Consider the following 19120-nt stretch of genomic DNA (forward strand, 5'->3'; position numbering starts at 1 on the left):
TTGATAAATCGAACCTACAAATCCTTACTTCATCGCTGAAGTACGTTTTTAACTCACATAGCATAATACCTATCCAAGGTTTAATAGTAGTTTTAAACTGTAACATCAACAGTACAGTTGCTATTCATGTGATACCCGTAGATCCAGTGGAAAGATTAACTCATTATCGTAATCCATCCTGTTTACAGGCGATTATCATCTATTCCTGTATGTAGGTTACATTACACGATCTACCTATAACGAAAGTAATGTTTATCATATTTTTAAAGTAATAATTATAATCACGCAAGCTATCAATACTTGACTTCGTATTTTATACCCCCGTAGCCAAAGTACTTCTAATTATTCCCCTCATATGCACATATGTAATACATCAACAATTGTAATATAAGGTTAGGGCTGTCGTATCTAATTTTAAATCATGACGTTGGCAGTATAAGATAATATCTACTACTGCCATGTAGCAACATAGTCAGTGCATCACGTTTATCAAATATCGGTATCTTGTTTAATCGAACACACGCATGAATCTAGCAAGTTAAACATTTTATTGGCTTTACAATTTTATAGCATAACAGCGCTTTTGAAATTACACATCATACAGTGTAAATTAGTTGCAACATAAAATATCCTCAGCAAGATTATAACCTATTGCTACTAGAAATAGCCTTCAAATCAACAAAACACTGACTTAGGAAATCTTTCTCCTAAAAAAAATTAAACATAATGATTATCAATAACATGCCACGTAAGGTATTAGTAAACATAGAAGATTAAGCTATACCTGTTGAGCGGAGATACTCTTAACAACTTCCTGTTCCAACCAACCAACGATGTGCTCTTTTTCCTGCCTTCGCTTTGTTTGTTCGACTTCTACTTGATAATCCTAAATGTAATATACAAAGAATGCGTATGTAATACTTGCTCAAAAATTATAATAATTTACTGCATACGTACAAGTCGTTTCTTAACTTCCTCGTAAACATGTTGTTGTCTTTTACGATATTCTAATTCCAATTTCATGGCATTATTTTCCTATCGTTCGTATAATATTTTAATTAGTCAACATCAAATAAATATATTCCATATCGTAAAGAGTAAACCAATGGTAGCTAACCTTCATAACTTCAAATATTTCATTTCGTGAATCAAACATACGTTCTATACCCTTTTCAGCTTCGATAGCCTCTTGTAATCTCTCCATTTGCATATTTCGCCCTTCATTTAGGGTATCAAGGATCTCCTAATAAACAAATATAGAAGATTAGTCATTAAGCATAGTGTATAAGTTAATAATATCATTTCGAAATAGTCTGTATTTACATCTCCTTGTTGATCGAGAAATTCAGCGGTCGGCTTACCAACTTTCCTAATGATACCGTAACTCACACCAAAAATGGAGAGAGCAATCAAAGTCTAGCAATCAAATATAAATTTCAATTCAATGAAAAAAGTACCGAGTAAAGCAATTTAACTGGCCATATTAAAAAGTGTAGAAATGTCAGAAATATTATAAGCACTGCCATCAATTTTAATGGTAGGAATCACAAGCAAACCTCAGTATGTAGAACCAACATTTCTTTTGATAACAAATAAGCTAATATACCACCACCCAAAACATAAGGACCTGAAATAGAAAAACAATAATAATTGAATTTATCAAAATAATTATCCTTGAAAAGTTAAACAGTATAAGAAAAATTATTTTATGCATGTATCATTCAATTTTACCTGATGTTCCAGTTTTCTCTTCAATCAGTTCTTTCAGTGTCCTATTTGACGTAGTCTGTACAGCATCTGTTCCATATTAAATCAAGAAATTAATTGAAACCTCATAACTAGTACATCATTTCGATGCAATAAAATCCTGCTATCTGATATCGCCAATAGAGTAATTCATCATCTGGAGTTAACACAGTTTTCTTAAAGTAGAAGCTATTAAGACTACAATTGCTAAATAATGATATAACTACTGTACAGCTAACTGAAGTGAAGGTAGCATAAAACTTTAGTTAGCTCAGTAAACTTACTCTCTTTAGCCAAGCGGGGACTTTGAGAGATGCAGCGATTGTTAAGGATAACAATACTATAAACGAAATAATGCTATTTAGATATGATGGGAATAGCCATGAAATCAGAAAATATACAGTACTATCGTACCATTATCTATTATTGCATCATGAACATAACCAGCTTACCTTGGTTGAACGATTTTGCCCACACTTCTCTTGCTAGCGTTGAGCAGCGCTAAAAAGTGTTTAAATAGTAAAACGTTAATCAACGCTACCTCAAACTTAGTACCAAAGAACTATGATTGAAATATTTAAGTATATTTCATCAACACAACTGTGAAAGTATCACTTAAAGTTAGCCCACAGTAGTCAAAACCAACAATTTCATGCACAAGTATATCCAAGATAGAAATTCAGCAGTTATTCATGATTACAAAAAAACGACGAAAAAATTGAGAACTTTTGATGGTACTATACCATACTTGTAAGTAAGTCATGAGAATAGAATAAAGTTAAGAATAATTCAGCTTTAATCAAGATAGAATTAACGATCAAATATCATGATAGCGCACTAGTGGATGGCTAGTAGAAATGTGATGCTGGACAATATGTAAACGCGTATCGATTCCACAAGGTTTTGAACCGTCAATGTGGACAGTTATAGTACTGTACTGTATATACTGTAGTGCAAAGTACTGTCAGTACAGTACGTACGTGTTGTATGGATAGCCAACCTATCGTAAGTTGCACGGGGCTACAGCAAGTGATGTTTAAAACTGCAAAGTTATGGAACTCAGCTTCTACTTTGTACTAAATAATTGCTGCAATCTACCATCAAGTCAGGAAAAAGAGATTATGACTGACTCATAACAAACTTGAAATTTATTACATAAACTAAAAATGCGAGCATACTTCACATTAAACTAATAGAGTACAGCTGTGACCGTTGGATAGCGTTCACTACCGATTTTCTCAACTACCTTATTGTTATAAAATCATAAGCAACACCATCATTGGCGAATACCAGCAATAACAGAAAACATGAATCTTTTATTTTACCGTAGCTAGCAGATAGAGCTATCCTAGATCTTGACAACATGATCACCGTCTGCAGCAGCACGAACCAAGATCACACAAGATGGCGATCAAGCCCTAAAAGTCGATGATTCAATACTGCGAGGATAAAATACATGCGCAGTATCAATGATCGGACGCTTTCCCACAAGGCTTTGTGGCATTCAACTTGTAGCTGGTGAGTGGTAGGTGGGTGACTGGTGACTGGTAACTATGGTGACTGATGGCTACTATGGGTGTTGTTACGATACAGTGTACTGAACTGCTGTGCCGTAAAACACGCAGTCAGAGCGCCATTGTACTGTACACTGTACAGTGTACAGCATAGTAGTCGACACTCTACTAAAGTGACTAAAGAGAGAAGAAAGGGAAAAAATCGCTTTTTCCGTTTACGTGTACTGTACTGTACTTCTATGTCACGACAAGACCAGTTGCTGCTATAGCATATTATTACTGTCTGTAGCAGTGCTGCCTAAAATAAATAATGTTATGAAATCTTTGCCCACCCATTGCACTGTACAATACTGTACTGTACAGTACTTGGGTACCGTTAGTACTGTACTGTATGGAAAGAAGAAACTCTACCGTCTCTACGGTACTGACTCGTGCTGTACAGTGTACTGTACAGTACAGTACACTGTTAACTACAGTACAGTACAGTATAATACACTGTAAGTTACTGCACTGTACTGTAGCTGATTGGCAAAATGGACTGTAACCGTACTGTACGGTACAGTCCACAGTGCTCAAGGTACAGTACATATGTATCGTACATTGTACTGTAACTACTGCACTGTACTCTTGTCAAGTGGCGGCGGCAGTTTGCTGTACGGTACCTTGGTGGCGGTAATATCTTTGCCCTTCAAAATTCATTCCCATATCCTCGAAATGGCGATGCATAGAATGCCAACGGAGACCCAAATCAACAACTAAATTAGCAGAGATCTACTAGACTGTATCACCGACGGCGCCAAATCCATTGTAGACCTTAACCTATCTTGCTCAATTCTTCTATTAAAGCTAGTGGTAGTCGGTTAGTGTAGTTGGATCAACCTGAAAGAACGACTGCTACAAATCCACAACTGGATCCGTGTAGCTGTTGTGTAGCGTACTGAATACGTGCATCTTAGCCCTAACCTGCAAATCAATTCCTCCTATTTTTATGCTTCAGCGCGTACCTTCAAAATTGTGCAAGGAAAATGAGTGAATTCCATATTCATCACCTCGTATCGGAGTTATTGGAGAAATTAGGGTTAGTCAGTAATGTCTAAGCAAGTGCATACAACAATTAAAACATTTCATAACGTTAATCTTGTATCTTCACTAAATGACTACATGAACAGCAATAAACACTCTACTAGAATAATATTGCATACAGTATGTACGCCTATTCCATACTCATAGCACTTTTACAGGAATGTACTGCGACTTCATTGCATTTGAAGCAACTTTTATATATACATACTGTATAAATAGCCTCTAGAATATGTCACAATGAACATGATCAAATTATAATTCTAGGACTGGAGGCAAAGGAGCTGAAGTTTATGCCGACATTTTACAGAAAAATACTACTCCTTATGTAACTACTCAGGTGTGTTTACAACTATTACATACATTGCCAACAATGTAGATTTGCAAGACTATTTCTCATCTTAGCATAAGAATGGACGTATCATAAGAGTAAATAAATTACCTTCGACAGTCAAGGTATCACCAGGCAGTAAGATGCTATAGTTCCAAACACCTGGTATATTGTCATCCATGCCCAATAGAAACGTACAATATAGACAGCAGTGAGAATTACTTTGTTATTCAATTCTTACACCTGTAAAAATAAACTCCTCTCATTCTAAATCTTTCCAAGCAAACATTTCATTTGTTCTTCTAAAACGTTACAGGTATCTGCCCATACCGCCAAGCGAAAAATTGCTGATCAGTGCTCTTCTCCAAGTGAATTTTTACGTAAATACAACGATTTAAAATCCAGAAGGTAATTTACCCACAGTTTTTAGACAACTACTATACTGATTTTAGTAGTCGCAGATGGTTATTTCCAATCTCTTTAAAGCTTAACTTGTCTTGGCTCAGTCTAAAAATTAGAACTAAATAAAATAAATAGTTGCTTGCATTTCTCGATCAATTCATGCTAACGTAATAAATTTGTTCTATTTATAATTTCATAGTATTCAAGAAGTAGATTCACTGACATTTTTCCTATCAAAGTTAATTGATGAAAAGAGTGTAGTAGAATATTTAAAAGATCATGCCGCCAAAACTTCAAGTGAAGACTTCCAGTATCCTAGTGTAAATTCTTCATTATCAAGTTCCACATCCGAACAATTACGTACTGTATCCGTAGATGATGTTAAGACGGTAAAACTATCTCGTAAATGCAGTAACTGCAAACACAGCATTTTATTCTTTTCTTAAGCGGCGTAACTCAATCGAATACCCTCTACTTTATTTGCATATTGCTACGTTACAGCTTCAAAACCAAATAGCCATCGCGACTGGAGGCAGCAGTAATTATCATTCAAGTGAAGCTTTACGAAAAATATTAAGAGAAAAGCAAGCTAAGAAACTAGCAGGTGAAAACTAGGTTGTAACTGTAAATCACTGAAATCGTGAAGGTACCTTTATTGCAATTCTTTACATTTATGGAAAAGGTACGAAGGTACCTGACAGGCCAGAATGGATAACTGAGCGCCCATACCTTACACAAGACTATGTAATTAATGTGCCAGAAAGTCGTATCACTGCAGCGGTAAGAATAACTTATCACATCGACAATTCTTACCTAATTACAATACAATCTGCGTATACTTTTAATAGACAGCTAACCTTTAGCCTTAAGAATAAAATTGTCCATCGTTTACTATATCTTTCTATCTCGAATACTACAGTCTGAACAAGTTTCAATTGGAACCCTACCGTTGCCTCTCCAGGAATTAGCAATTTTGGAAGATTTATTATATCTATTAAAGGTTCTTGCAAACAATCAAGCAAACCTTTACAGCGGACTATTTCACCTTAAACAGCAGTATTTTTATATCGTGCTCTTATAATTATTATAGGGTGTTGAAGGAAAGTATATACTGGTCAAACAAGGCAGAGACAGAAGTGGTGTTAGATCATTCATAATCGATAAAACTTTAGGTATGCCCCAAATTATAAAAGATTACCGGTATTGCTCCTACTGAGATCAACAAATTATAAAGGCTATATCAATTTATCAACATTATGTTAATAAAAATTGAAATTATTACTTCTTTGATCCACATTTAAATCTAGACCCTTCATTAATGGAACTAATTAATCGCATCCTCCCTATGTGCAGTTATTATTCCATTATTTGTCAATTTTTAGAAGGTACTGAGATTAATCATTAGACTATCCCAGTATGATAAGGAGTTATGCAACAATAATGAAATCCTTACAACTTTATTCATTTGTAGAAAAATGTTTTTTCGAGTATGGCTTAGTAAATCAAGCTCTTACTGCTGCAATTCATGAATTAATGAAGGTATATGCATGATTGCTTACGAAGATCTTCCAAGCCTTGTAGTTGAACTTGGTATTTATCGTAGCTTCGTAGAAGATTTATTAAATTACTGACCAAAGCTAACATTTCCATTACAGGAACACCTTATCGTTACCGCGCAGCTTGAACATCAAATACGTCAAGTAAGAGCTAATAATTAATTGTTATAATAATTTATGTACTGTATATTAGAAGACGTAGCACGATATTGACAAATCTTTAGCTAGAACGTCGTACTTTTCACCTTACAAAATATCAGGGCAACTTATCACTTCAAAAAATGTGGTTTTATTTGCAACCAAGCATGAAAACGTTTGAAGTAGTGCAATCTATTATCCTATCGATTAACAAGGTATCCGCTTAGTCGTCTGTAATTCATTATATGTATTCAATTGCGAGTATCAATATAGCCTTACATCTACTTTTTTCGCAGGGTTTTCTTCGTGGTGGTAATGTCTTAACCTTACTTCACGAAGTTACAAAGAGCCACCTAATGTTAGCTAATATGTAGAACTTTTTGCATATATATCATTATGATGATGAAATTGACGTATCATCCGATTCTTTACTATTATGAATTTTTGCTTAATGTGTCAAAATTACTATATGTTTTGCAGTGATTCAAAGATACAAGAACTTAGTTTTCATCTCACGCAATCTGCTGGTCAACCGTTCTTTGAAATACTCGAACACTGGATCTATAAGGGTATCATTGTCGATCCTTATTCTGAGGTTAGATACCTAGTAATACAGAGAAATTGAAATTTATATTGCTTTCTGACTACAGTTAACATATTTATATCTAATGTACGGATGTAGTTCTTCATCATAGAGAATACGAGTTTATTAAAAGAAGGAATCGCTGAAGATTTACACGATGCTTACTGGGATCACCGCTACACGATACAACCTGATCGGATTCCTGTTTTCTTGTCAAAGGTTTGATAAGCCCTGTATTTTCCCATTTTATACATCAATATCTTACGGTATTTCTTATAACATAAATTATAGCTTGCGGAAAAGATCTTAAGAACCGGAAAGTACTTAAACGTTATTCGTGAATGTGGTAAATAAGTGACGGAAAAAAGCTGTTTCATGACATTAAACTTTGCTACTCATAAGTTCACGATAACTTTTTACTTATTTGATTTAGGACGCGATGTGCAATATCCGAACGCGGAAGAAATAGTGTACACCCTAGATGACCGAAAGTAAATTTACGATTAAGCATACAAATATTACTAATGTTCTTTAGTTCAAATTATGTATATCTTATTCTGTACGTAATCTTTATAGGTATATAGACCACATTGAACGGGCTTATAACTATGCCAGTGAAGAGTTACTAAAGGTGCTACTAAAAGAGAAAGACTTAAAGGGTAGACTGAGGTACTGAATATCCTGTACTGGTGTAAACAGTTATTCAAGAAGTAATTGAATCTTCTGACCATCGAATTTAACTTGCTAGATCTATTAGAAACTACTTTCTGATGAATCAAGGTGACTTTTTCGTTCATTTTATGGACTTGGCTGAAGATGAAATGCGAAAGAGTGTTGAAGATATCCTATTAGCTACATTTTTTAATACTCCTTTTTAAAATTATTACAGAGACAATTTTAACACTCGTGCAGGTTTGGTACAATTCTTAACATTTTATAGATATCGTATTGCCCCGTTTAGATGCCTTACTCGAGTTAGCGTTACGCACTAGTGCTGCAGTTCATGATCCTTACAAGGACGATTTAAGGTATCAGAATATTTTAACTCTTTATTCGAATGCCTGGCAGACTGTATTGAATAACTCCAATTGAATTCTTTTAGGATAGAGTTATTATCTTATGATCTTATTACACAACTCTTCCGGATACTTGCGGTATCTCAAGATACAAAGCGCCCAACAGAACAAACAGTTAATATATCAGGTAGGCAATCTAGTCCATAGATTTTATACGCCGAAGCAAGTTAAAAGATCTAAAACAATCCTGTGTCTTTTCTACGTTAATAGTTTTGGAGGCATTTACATTCGACTTTACTGTACATTGGCCACTTTCCATTATTATCAGTCGTAAGGTAGGAAAGTCTATTAAGCATAGTTTCTTAGCATTAAATATAGATATGTGACAATTTCTTAGCTTAGCGTAATTTATCTTTTTCCTGTTAGGCCTTAACAAGATACCAAATGTTGTTTCGCCATCTGTTCTACGCTAAACACGTCGAGAAACAGTTATGCAGGTTAGATCATAAGACTATATGGGTACTGATTATAGTTGACAATAGAAATTGATCAAGACCTAACCAGATGAACCTTTTACAAGAAATATTCGTCTTATATTATTTACTGTGCTCTAGTATTTGGGTAAGCAGCAAAGTTGCAAAGCAATACCAACTACGAGCGTCCAAATGGTAAGTGTCATCTCAAATTATAGTTCATCCGTGTTGTTGGTATCTTTTATAGTCATCTGGCATACAGTGCTTATTTTTAAGAACATATAGTAACACAACGTTAACCTCGATAACACTTACTAAACTTTATAGGTATGCTGCGGCATTTGCGTTGCGCCAAAGGATGCTACACTTTGTTCAAAATTATCAGTATTATATGATTTTTGAAGTAAGAATGCGAAAAACTAGCAGTCGTTACAGCTTAGTTATTTTTATTATAACTAACTATTAAATATCATTAAATAATTCTCTCTAGGTTATTGCGCCAAACTGGCATGTTCTTGAAGAAAAATTGCTACTTGTAATTGCCTTTTTCATCTTTAATTTTAGATAATCAGGAACTTATCAATTTTATGATAGTTCTGATACTTAATTACGTTATTGAATTACTTTTGTGCATCCAATTTAGGTGTCCAATATCGATGAGCTACTAGAGCACCACAATGATTTTCTAGATAGATGTTTGGAAGAATGTATGTTAACAAACCCAGAATTACTTAAAATTGTCAGTAAACTGATGTTGGTCTGTGTAACATTTACAAATTGGATGAATGTAAGGACTACTTCAAATACAATCGAAACAATTAACTATCTACTACTAGTAACTTGGATGATGACACTGTAAGATTGCTGTTAATAAAAGAACAAATTATTTCATTTCCATAGAGATTTTCTCACAGTGTAGAAGTTGATTCTCGAATAACTGAAGTTACTGGCCAGAATTTATCAAGAAGTATGATAGGAAATGCAGGAAAAAGTATTGGTGGTATGCAAGCTCTAGAAGAGAGAAGAGTAACAACTAAGGTTAGACATCTAGCTCTTTTACTTGATAATATCTATTAATATGACGATTACCTATATTATAATTACAGATTGTGTCAGAACATATTGACCAATTAATTGGTAGCGATGAATTTGAGCGATCAATCGATAACTTTAGTAAAAATTTTCTTAAGCAATTAATCGACTTATTGGATAGAGTTGGAGAACTAGGTGTGATTAATTATCAACAAAGTATTATCAACATTATAGCACGAGTCGACTACAATGGCTTTTACACTGAAAGACTACGTATGCAAGCAGAAATTAGAGCTAAAGCTAAAGCTGACAAAAAAGTCGCCAATAAATTAACACGTACAAAATCGACGGCAGAAGAAATTCGTGAAAGTAACTTGATAAAAGGTATTAGCGATTTCCCAAGCGGATCTATTGATGAAGAACTGGCTGCTTCCATCATTAGTGTGCCTGATATTAGCGATGCAGATGATGATACTAGATAGAAACTTATTTTTCCAAGCTTATAGGGAATATACGGAACAATTTTTACAATTAGCCAATTTTCTATATAGATCTGTATTAACAGGTCTTGCTTAAAGTTTATGGATTCTAAGTGATTTGCCATTCATCTTTGACTGTATAAAATGAAACGCAGCTATGCTGATATACTAATACTAACTAGGCTCATGATAAAAAATGTACACAATATCAGCCTCTGCTATTGGAACTATTTACAACATTGCCTTAACAAGCTTAAGCGTATGTTTCTGAGTCATTATGTTTTCACATTTTGGACAGTTTCAGTGTATGACTCCACAGATTTGTGTAACTTTTAAGTGATTTAATACTTTAACTATAATTTATGACCGATAGCAGCTCTGTTTATTCTTTCAATTTCTTTATATCTGTTTTAAACTAACAAGTACTAAGATCTTTTATATAAAGTCTTAGATGGCTTATCTAGTTAGCTGTCTTGCGATTTGATAAGAATGGAGCACAAGACTGTCATACCATTCTTTATGAGTACATGATTTTATATCTTCGCTTGTTCTGTACTCCGTTTAGTTACTCTATTTTTATTTTATTTTGCTGAAACAAAAAATATAATGTACAGTAAAGATAATATAGTTCGGCATAACTTTTGTGTATTTATAGCCCAGTCTCAAATTTTACATAAAATAATACAATTCATGTAACTGATAATCCTTTAAACTTGATACGCATAAGAATTTCACTATCCTAAACCGGTAGATATTTTGAGAGACTTTAAGAACATTTTTAAATGGAATCGAATTATTTCTTAATAAAAGATTTTAGTACGATATGTTAATTTATGTCAGATTATCTATTTGAATTTAATAGCTCTGTAACCATTACTACAAGTTGAGTTTGGGCTATTTTTATTTTATAAGAGATATGACAGCAAATTGTAACAATATCGTAATTATAATTCACTATCGCACTATACAATAAATCGCTTAAAAAATATTAAAGATTGTTTAATATTTATTTATACGTCAGTGCTCTTTAAGTATCTACACGAATACGTATATCCCGTCTAGTGTTTGTGTTGATTCCTACTTCTGCGGCGTCGTAATTTAGCCATGTTGGTTAACAGAATTTGATTGTCCGGATTTAGTTTCAAAGCTATGGAATAATAATGTTCAGCTTCGTCCAGCTTGCCTTGGATGTGATTTATAGCTCCAAGATTAACATAGATATTGATGTCCTAATTTTACGCAAAATTCATTCGTTTTAGTTCAAGCAGTAAAAGCGTGTAAACTACGAATTTATGCGCAGATACAAATACACGAACTTAAATAAATCTATATAGATATTTCCATACTCTTATAGTTACTATATAAAATAGTATTGCATCTATTACCTTATTTGATAAATTTAAAGCTGCCTTGAAATATTCCTCTGCTTTGGAATACAGTTCAGCTTCCCTACAAATCAATTAATAAGTAGCAAAGGTGTAAGCCTTGAGGGTTGTGAATATTCAAGTCCTAGCTCGTAATAGTCATAAACCAATGAGTATGATTTTGATTTCACTCATAGTAATCTATTTAGGCAATAATCTCTCAAAATATAAACTTAATAGCAAAAGAAAAAGACCTAAATGCATTGCCAGCGTTGTATATCACGGACAACTGATTTGGTGCTATCCTTGCAGCTTGACCGAATATTTCAGCGCCTTCTATTTTACGATTGTGATCGAGTAAAAATTGACCTTTACAACACAGAAGTAGAAATGATAGATATTAATTTGCTTAGTTATAAAGATTTATTGACCTTGAATACCAAACTATATAACATCCATTAAATTTTATAGCTTTTTTTACGATAGTATTTGAAGTTTGTTGTAAACAAGTAATTATAAAATCTAATTTCACCCTTTACCGTAGTGTGCTAAAGCATCTGCGTTTTCCGGCTTAAGCTGAATAGCAGTCTTGTATAGCCTTTCCGCCACTTTTAAATTGCCCTAAATAAGAAACACGTATTAAGTTACGGAAATAAATAATAGTGAACAAATTTAAAATATATCTGTGTAGTGACTAATAACTATTAACTTCATAGCCTTAGTGACTACGATATAAAATCTTAAGACTAAATGTTAAAAATTGTTGTAATTCACCACATCCTAATCATTGAAGAGCCATCTATATACATTTTAATGCAAGCATGAACTAAATACAATCCTATTTTGATTAATATCCTATTAGTATTGCATTCTATACTTCGCAGATAGCGCTTATTGACAACTTTAATAGTTGATCTACCTTGCTAGCCATGGATTTAGCATAGGTTAGGTACGCGGGAAGATGATTTACTTTTTTTGCAATAGCTTTCTTAAACCAAAGTTCAGCACGATCATGCTTGTCTAAACGATTATATGTTTCTCCTAAAACAGTTAATAGACGTATAAATGGATAAATACATCACACATTTCACCAATTTATTCAATCCAATAGATAATTTCCTAGTCTCGTTAAATTTACCTATCATATTATAAATGCTGTAAACTGGATAATCTTCCGGACATTTCTCAACAGCTTTCATAAAATTATCTAGCGCCTCCTACGTCAATATAAATAATATATAATAAGTAATCATGAGGAATTTTTTGACGGATTTCAATATAAAAAAATAGAACTATTAATAAACGGAATGAGTCTATTCCACGATTAATAATTTGCTAAACCTGCAATTGATTTTCACGCAGTAGTAAGGTTCCCAAATTGAAAAAAATTCCTGTAACTAAGATTTATAACGCAACAGAAACATTGATGACAGTTTTAATATAAGAATTTCATGATACATTGCTGAAATACCAAGTGTAGTATTATAAATTTCCCTTATAAAATTATATGACATACTTGAATGTTGCTGAGCTTTAGGGTTTTTAAGACCAACATCATCAAGCTGCGATCCAAGACGGTAGATCTACAAGAAGAGTTGTAAAATTACCTTTTCATTAGAAAGATGCTGCTATTACACTAGTCCTAAATAAATCTATCGAATGAAATATTTCTCGTCTTTTAGTTATATTTTCATATGGTAATCTCAAAGAAATAATTTTCATCAGTAAATCTATTTTGCTCAACTAGATCGTATGTAATCATTCTGATGAAGACATATTTAAGTTACATCTAAAAATTATGAGATACCAAAATTTTGAACATAGTCATACTATCCGAAAATTTGAAATAATGCGATCGCATTCGCACCGCAGCGAAGCAATAAATACAGTAAGTAATACTATGCACTGCAGCAAGTTCTGGAGTTAAACTAGTGAATAGTAGACTACGAAAATCTGACAAGATTTTAAGATTAAGGAATTTATAAAATGAAAGTAAGCTTATATTGTAAAATTACCTTTATGGCCTCATCTTTCTTTCCTAACTTTTCGTAAACAACACCGATATTTAAGTAAGCGGCTGTATTGCATAGGATATCAGTTTAAAGTTTATTAGATTACGAGGAAATTTAAAATCAGCAATTACATTCTATCCATTTGTAGTTATTAATGTGTATTTAGATAATGTGCTCGAAATTATGGCAAGATATTATTTTAAGTTTATTCTTTGATAGCTGCTTTACCTGCCAACTTCTTTCTAAATTCAATTGCTTTCTCATAACATTGCAAAGCCTCGTTGTAGCGTTTAGCATTTTGTAATAAAATACCCCTATTTGGAAATAAATCAGTTTGATAAACCAATCTGACATTACTTTATGGTCTACAAGAATTAGTAACACCATCTTTTCTGACAGTATTTTACAAGATTAAGATAAGATCGCATATAGATGTTTAATTTACAAAACTGTATCTACAGTCTAGTTACTTACAGGTTATAGTGAGTATCGGCCATATTAGGACGATGAAACAAAGCTTCTTTATAAGCTTTCTCCGCTTCATCAATATCTCCTTTAGCACTTAAGACATTACCTAAATTGGCTAAAGCTATGGTAAAAAAGTATTATGAGAAAGGATCTGACGTTAACATGTATTGATTCCTAGTGGTAACAATCGTTCATAATTATATATTTGGATAATTTACCTTTAGGCGGATTATACTGTATTCCAGACCTAACATAAAAGTATAACTTCAACTATTAATCATGAAAATGCCACTAAAGCCATAAGTTTTGAAGATTCCAGAGAAGTTAAAATTAAATTTGACTGCCGAAGCAATCTATCCATCTTACTTGTAAAGGCTTTCTTCATTAAACCAGTCGTCATTGCGTGATATGGTCCTTCCAGTATATAACAGAGCAAGAATGACAACAAACATGTTAACCCACTGATGTAAATTGTAATTTTTTAATTTTTGATACATCAACACGACAGCTAATGTTATCAAGAGGCAAAATCCAAGGCTGGGAATATATAATACCCTTTCGGCAACAACAAAGCCGACATAGAAAAATAAGTTACAAGCTGGTAGAAATGGGATAGCTAACAATGCTAAAGCCATAATGAGAATATCAACAATCCAATCCGTTGATCGATCTATACCAGCACTAGCAACGGACTGATTTGAGTACAACTGATGATTTTCATGGTGATCATTTGTCGTTATCATATTATTAACTTGGCCATTGCCATGATTACTCCGCTGTTTAATTCCTTTCCCATTGCTTTTTAATTTTCGGCTAAAATTGAAAGTTTTTACCGTATGGAAGAAATAGAACGAGAATATAGAGAAAGAAATTGATATTAATCATAAAGATAGTATTGATTAGTAAATGCAGTAGTCTGCCTTATTTCTCACCTCTCATAAGAATGACCGTTGCATTGAAGATGGCTTGAAGCAAAGTTATCGCTGGATTTAGCATCAAGACATTGCTGCAAAAACTTGGAATGAACTAATTTCATGATGATAAGCAGTAAAAGGGCAAGTGCAGTATAAAACAGGAGAGTAGCAAAATTTCTAAAATCATGAATAGACTGGATTAAAGGAATTGCATTCATTGACCAATCGAAATTTAAATGATTTGGATAAAGTAAGAGGTAAACGTTAAAAGCCGGTAGATAATTAAATGTTAATATTCGAGTTAAAAGATGATCACAATGTGAAGCTGGATTATCAGATGATGAAAAAGATGGAGTGATGGAACCCATAATATACCATCTTATAGCCATCATGACGAAACCAGTTATGACTAAAATCATACTTCGAGTAAAGACAAGATAGATTTGACCAAGGCGTTTCTTCCTTCCATGACGACCATCATATAATAATATTAAGATAGTTTGACGATGAAGGATGAATATATCATAAATAATGCAAATACCAAGCACAGTAATGCCTTGCTCTTTCATAAGCATTGCGCTAATGGCACAAAGCAAGCATAATACTAATTTTAAGGATGATCCTTGACCGCTATAATCTGCATTATTGCTGTGTCTATCATTATCAACCCGATTTTTTAGATTATTCTTTATATAGCGGTATGGATGTGAAGAAAAGGGAGAGTGAGAAATCATTTGCTTAGAAACTAACTGGCAATAATCCATGTAAGACAATAAGGACAGTAAGTAGAAGAAGCAACAGCCAACATCAGCTCGACCTACAAGGCCTGTAACAGCTTCAGTATGAATAGGATGAGTGGCAAAGAGAATAGCAGCAATTGTAGCTGCATAACTTGACATGGATAATGCTTGTTTATAACCATTCTCTATTTCCTTCCTGTCAGTAACGACGATATGCTTACCATTGCTGTTATTATTATTTGTATTGGAACCAATTATTGTTTCCTTGCCATGATAATCATATCCTGACAGTAACCTTTTAGTAAGCTGATAGAAAAGAAGTGTTGATATAACATGAAGCAAGACATTAACTAAATGAAAGCCAAATGGCCGAACTTGATGTAGCATAAAGTTAAGACGGAAAGTAGCCACACATAATGGCCGATAGGATTTATGGCTACCACTATGAGTGATTGACGTTCCCCAGTAGTCGTTAAAGAATACATGAGACCAAGGTGTCTTACAAGTCACGTCGGCATTTTCCAGAATGGCTCGACTAAATAATGAGGTCAAAATGATTAATGATATTTAACTTAATTGATACATTAGAATAAAAAATAGTATTTCAATTAATATTTTATTCATTTATTAAGTGGATTGAACTGTATTGCAAACGAATAAAGGAGAGAGACTATTTTAAATAGACGTTTGATAGAAAGTATTTGTAAAAATGGGTATGACCAATTGATGGACCAACTACCGTCATTCATGTCCAAAATAAGTTGACAACTGGCCAATACTTATAATAGATACTCATATATGTATATTAAAATAATATTTCTTACAGCTAGAAATGAGCCCCTCAACTTAGGAACTCAGTCCAGAGTTATATTGCTTATTCCTATACGCTAAATGAACTTTATTTAGTAAGGAAAAATGGTACCTATAACAATTTATATTATACTCTACAATTATGCAGACTATAAATACAATCGAAATTCTCTTAAAACGCAGTCTGAAATTATCCGTTTTTCCAAGACGGACTTGTACATTTTTTACTTACGGAGGGAAATAACAACCTAGGTAATTGATCGGCATCAGTAAGTAGTGCCGGTGCTATACTTCTGATTTTAGATATGATCAGTTATTTTATTTTAAAGAAGTACGAAAATGACGACATATTCGATATACGAGAATCTCTGCCAATTCTTAAGCTCTTAAAATACTTTTAGAAATCAAATTAAACATCTACGAAATAATTGATAGACAATCAGCTTGTTTTCTGGAACCATCTATAGCTATTACTTTCGGTAGGACATATGCAATGGTATACCGAAAGGAACTTTTTGATAGTTGATTGTTAATTAAACTATAATTTAGTGTAGATTTTGCGACATAGAAATTGTAACTTGATGCTTAGTAGTACAGAAACATGCATAAGAAATACTGACTAAAAGTTAGCGGACATATTAGTATACGACCTTCAAAGACATTGAATATTGGTCAACTAATGTTGATATCTTAACGGTTTAAGGTTGTTATTTTAAAAGAATAGAGAATGAGATTTCCCCATCTTATGGCACAAAATGAGCGATCCAAATATGGACGGGTAGAATCTCTTAAAAGTTCACATTGAAACTTTAAAGGCAATAAGGAAGAAAATATTATTACTTAGAGCAACGGTACAGTGACGATAAAGTAACAGTATCCATTATGCCATCTATGAAGATTTTATATAGTTTTAAAGGGGAAATATCGAGCAAGACTAGAACTACTTTATTACTTTCCGATCGCAGTGGCAAACACTTATACATGGCTATTAGTGATTCCACTGTACAGTAGTTAGAATTAATACAAATGGCGAATGCATTGAATTAAATGGAGGTTGTACTCTAATTCGGAGAGACTATATCAGCCAAAATCAAAACGTAATTTCCATCATAACCTCTACACCGCTGCAAAGTTACCGATGCATGACTACTCAAGATCGATCCATTTGGATCTATAATGATTATAACAGTTTATTCTCATGGCTATCAAAATTTAATATAGATGATGAAGGCATTGGATTACAAATCAATCGGTTTAATCCATTATAAATGGCGATGATCTGTTGGACAACATCAAACTTGACATGCAAGAAACAAAGAGAAACAAAAACAAAAGGAAAGGATTATATTACTGTCTATTATGGATTGCCTCTACTAATGCAGTAATAATGATTTATTAAATTGTTCATTTACGATTGGATTTTATAATCTCTAACGCCAACCAGATCACTCAAATTGATTTATTCCTCTCTTGCTTGTTATCGTGATGATAGAATCAGTCAACGATTTGATCTTGATTACTATATCATCAAGGATTGAGTGTTATTGGTCTGATTGGATTGCGTTGTTACACTCGGATAAAATGGAGATTAAAATGAAAAGGTTAATTCATGGCAACAGTAACAATACATTGCTTAAGGTATTATAATTTTGTATGAAAAGGCACTAACTCAATTTACACGTTATTTTGTCTTGATGGCAGATTTTTCTCTATCTATACGTGTACATCGTTGATTGATAGAACGTAATATATAAATCTTCTTATTCTACTAATAGGTTTGGAGTACAGGTTTATAATACTTACTTGTCATCATAAGCAAAACCACTTTGTAAAGCATTCCAATAAGCGAAGAAAATAATCCCGGGCAAATAAAAATAGTGGCCTACCATTACTCAAATCGGTCTATTCTTTTCGACATGGTAGTCGTCAACTCGTTCAGGCTAAGGGTTGTGAAGAACTAGTTACTTTTATTCTCTAGGAATCATTTTCATTGTCAACAGCCAGTGGCTACCCTTCTTATGTAAATTCTAGCACTTATTGTTATTCATGAATCATCCATTAATGATATACTAATAACATTATTCTTTCTAAATATACTGCTATGATAGTAAAAGACTTGGACAACTTGTTATTGAAGCACTATTCATGAACAAAGGATAACTAATAAGATTGGAGTGGATAGTCAATATCCATGCAACAACCAATTGTTAAGGAGCTTGGAGGTTATTATTTTTCAATCCTATCCAAATACGAATGGTATGCTGCCCAATGCGCAGCGTCGCTATCCCGGATCTGTGGACTATCCAGTTTCATCTACTGTATATTAACCTCAACTGTCTATCCCTTAACGATTGATCCACTACAGGACATGAACATCTCATCTCATTTTAGACTTTGTTACTGGTTTATCAGAAAAAATAGGAATACCCTCGTCCAAGCGTAACTGCCCTGATTGCTTGTGC

At 33.3% G+C, this 19120-nt stretch overlaps 3 protein-coding genes across 3 annotated transcripts; 1 reads left to right on the forward strand and 2 right to left on the reverse strand.

Annotated features, from left to right (window-relative positions):
- Positions 1–535: 535 nt before the first annotated feature.
- Positions 536–3184, reverse strand: TRIADDRAFT_63741 (expressed hypothetical protein). Its single transcript, XM_002110866.1, has 10 exons — positions 3072–3184; positions 2199–2247; positions 2031–2086; positions 1732–1797; positions 1557–1627; positions 1324–1416; positions 1118–1243; positions 958–1035; positions 785–886; positions 536–707 (listed from the first exon to the last, which is right to left on the reverse strand). Exons 1-10 carry the CDS (start codon positions 3109–3111, stop codon positions 642–644), a joined length of 747 nt encoding a protein of 248 aa, XP_002110902.1. The 5' UTR covers positions 3112–3184; the 3' UTR covers positions 536–641.
- Positions 3185–4285: 1101 nt separating this feature from the next.
- TRIADDRAFT_23299 (uncharacterized protein) lies at positions 4286–10353 on the forward strand (the record flags this gene model as incomplete). The annotated part of the gene is given in 30 exon segments (XM_002110349.1): positions 4286–4351; positions 4363–4400; positions 4608–4680; positions 4988–5079; positions 5273–5438; positions 5575–5677; positions 5756–5853; positions 5993–6073; positions 6164–6245; positions 6381–6458; positions 6545–6612; positions 6729–6773; positions 6890–6982; positions 7064–7125; positions 7248–7362; positions 7450–7569; positions 7642–7696; positions 7784–7841; positions 7927–8019; positions 8099–8181; positions 8291–8378; positions 8453–8553; positions 8637–8701; positions 8793–8863; positions 8981–9034; positions 9167–9242; positions 9330–9374; positions 9483–9626; positions 9740–9877; positions 9946–10353. 30 exon segments carry the CDS (start codon positions 4286–4288, stop codon positions 10351–10353), a joined length of 2859 nt encoding a protein of 952 aa, XP_002110385.1.
- A 1055-nt stretch (positions 10354–11408) lies between these two features.
- On the reverse strand, positions 11409–18547 carry TRIADDRAFT_22709 (uncharacterized protein; the record flags this gene model as incomplete). The annotated part of the gene is made up of 17 exons (XM_002110867.1): positions 11409–11579; positions 11736–11799; positions 11969–12083; positions 12254–12335; positions 12634–12755; positions 12853–12931; positions 13056–13111; positions 13231–13297; positions 13730–13791; positions 13955–14040; positions 14201–14315; positions 14413–14441; positions 14561–14992; positions 15211–15738; positions 15859–15999; positions 16138–16383; positions 18462–18547. 17 exons carry the CDS (start codon positions 18545–18547, stop codon positions 11409–11411), a joined length of 2481 nt encoding a protein of 826 aa, XP_002110903.1.
- Between the last annotated feature and the right edge of the window lie 573 nt (positions 18548–19120).

Source organism: Trichoplax adhaerens, genomic scaffold (assembly GCF_000150275.1).
Source record: "Trichoplax adhaerens TRIADscaffold_3 genomic scaffold, whole genome shotgun sequence".
NCBI lineage: Eukaryota > Metazoa > Placozoa > Uniplacotomia > Trichoplacea > Trichoplacidae > Trichoplax > Trichoplax adhaerens.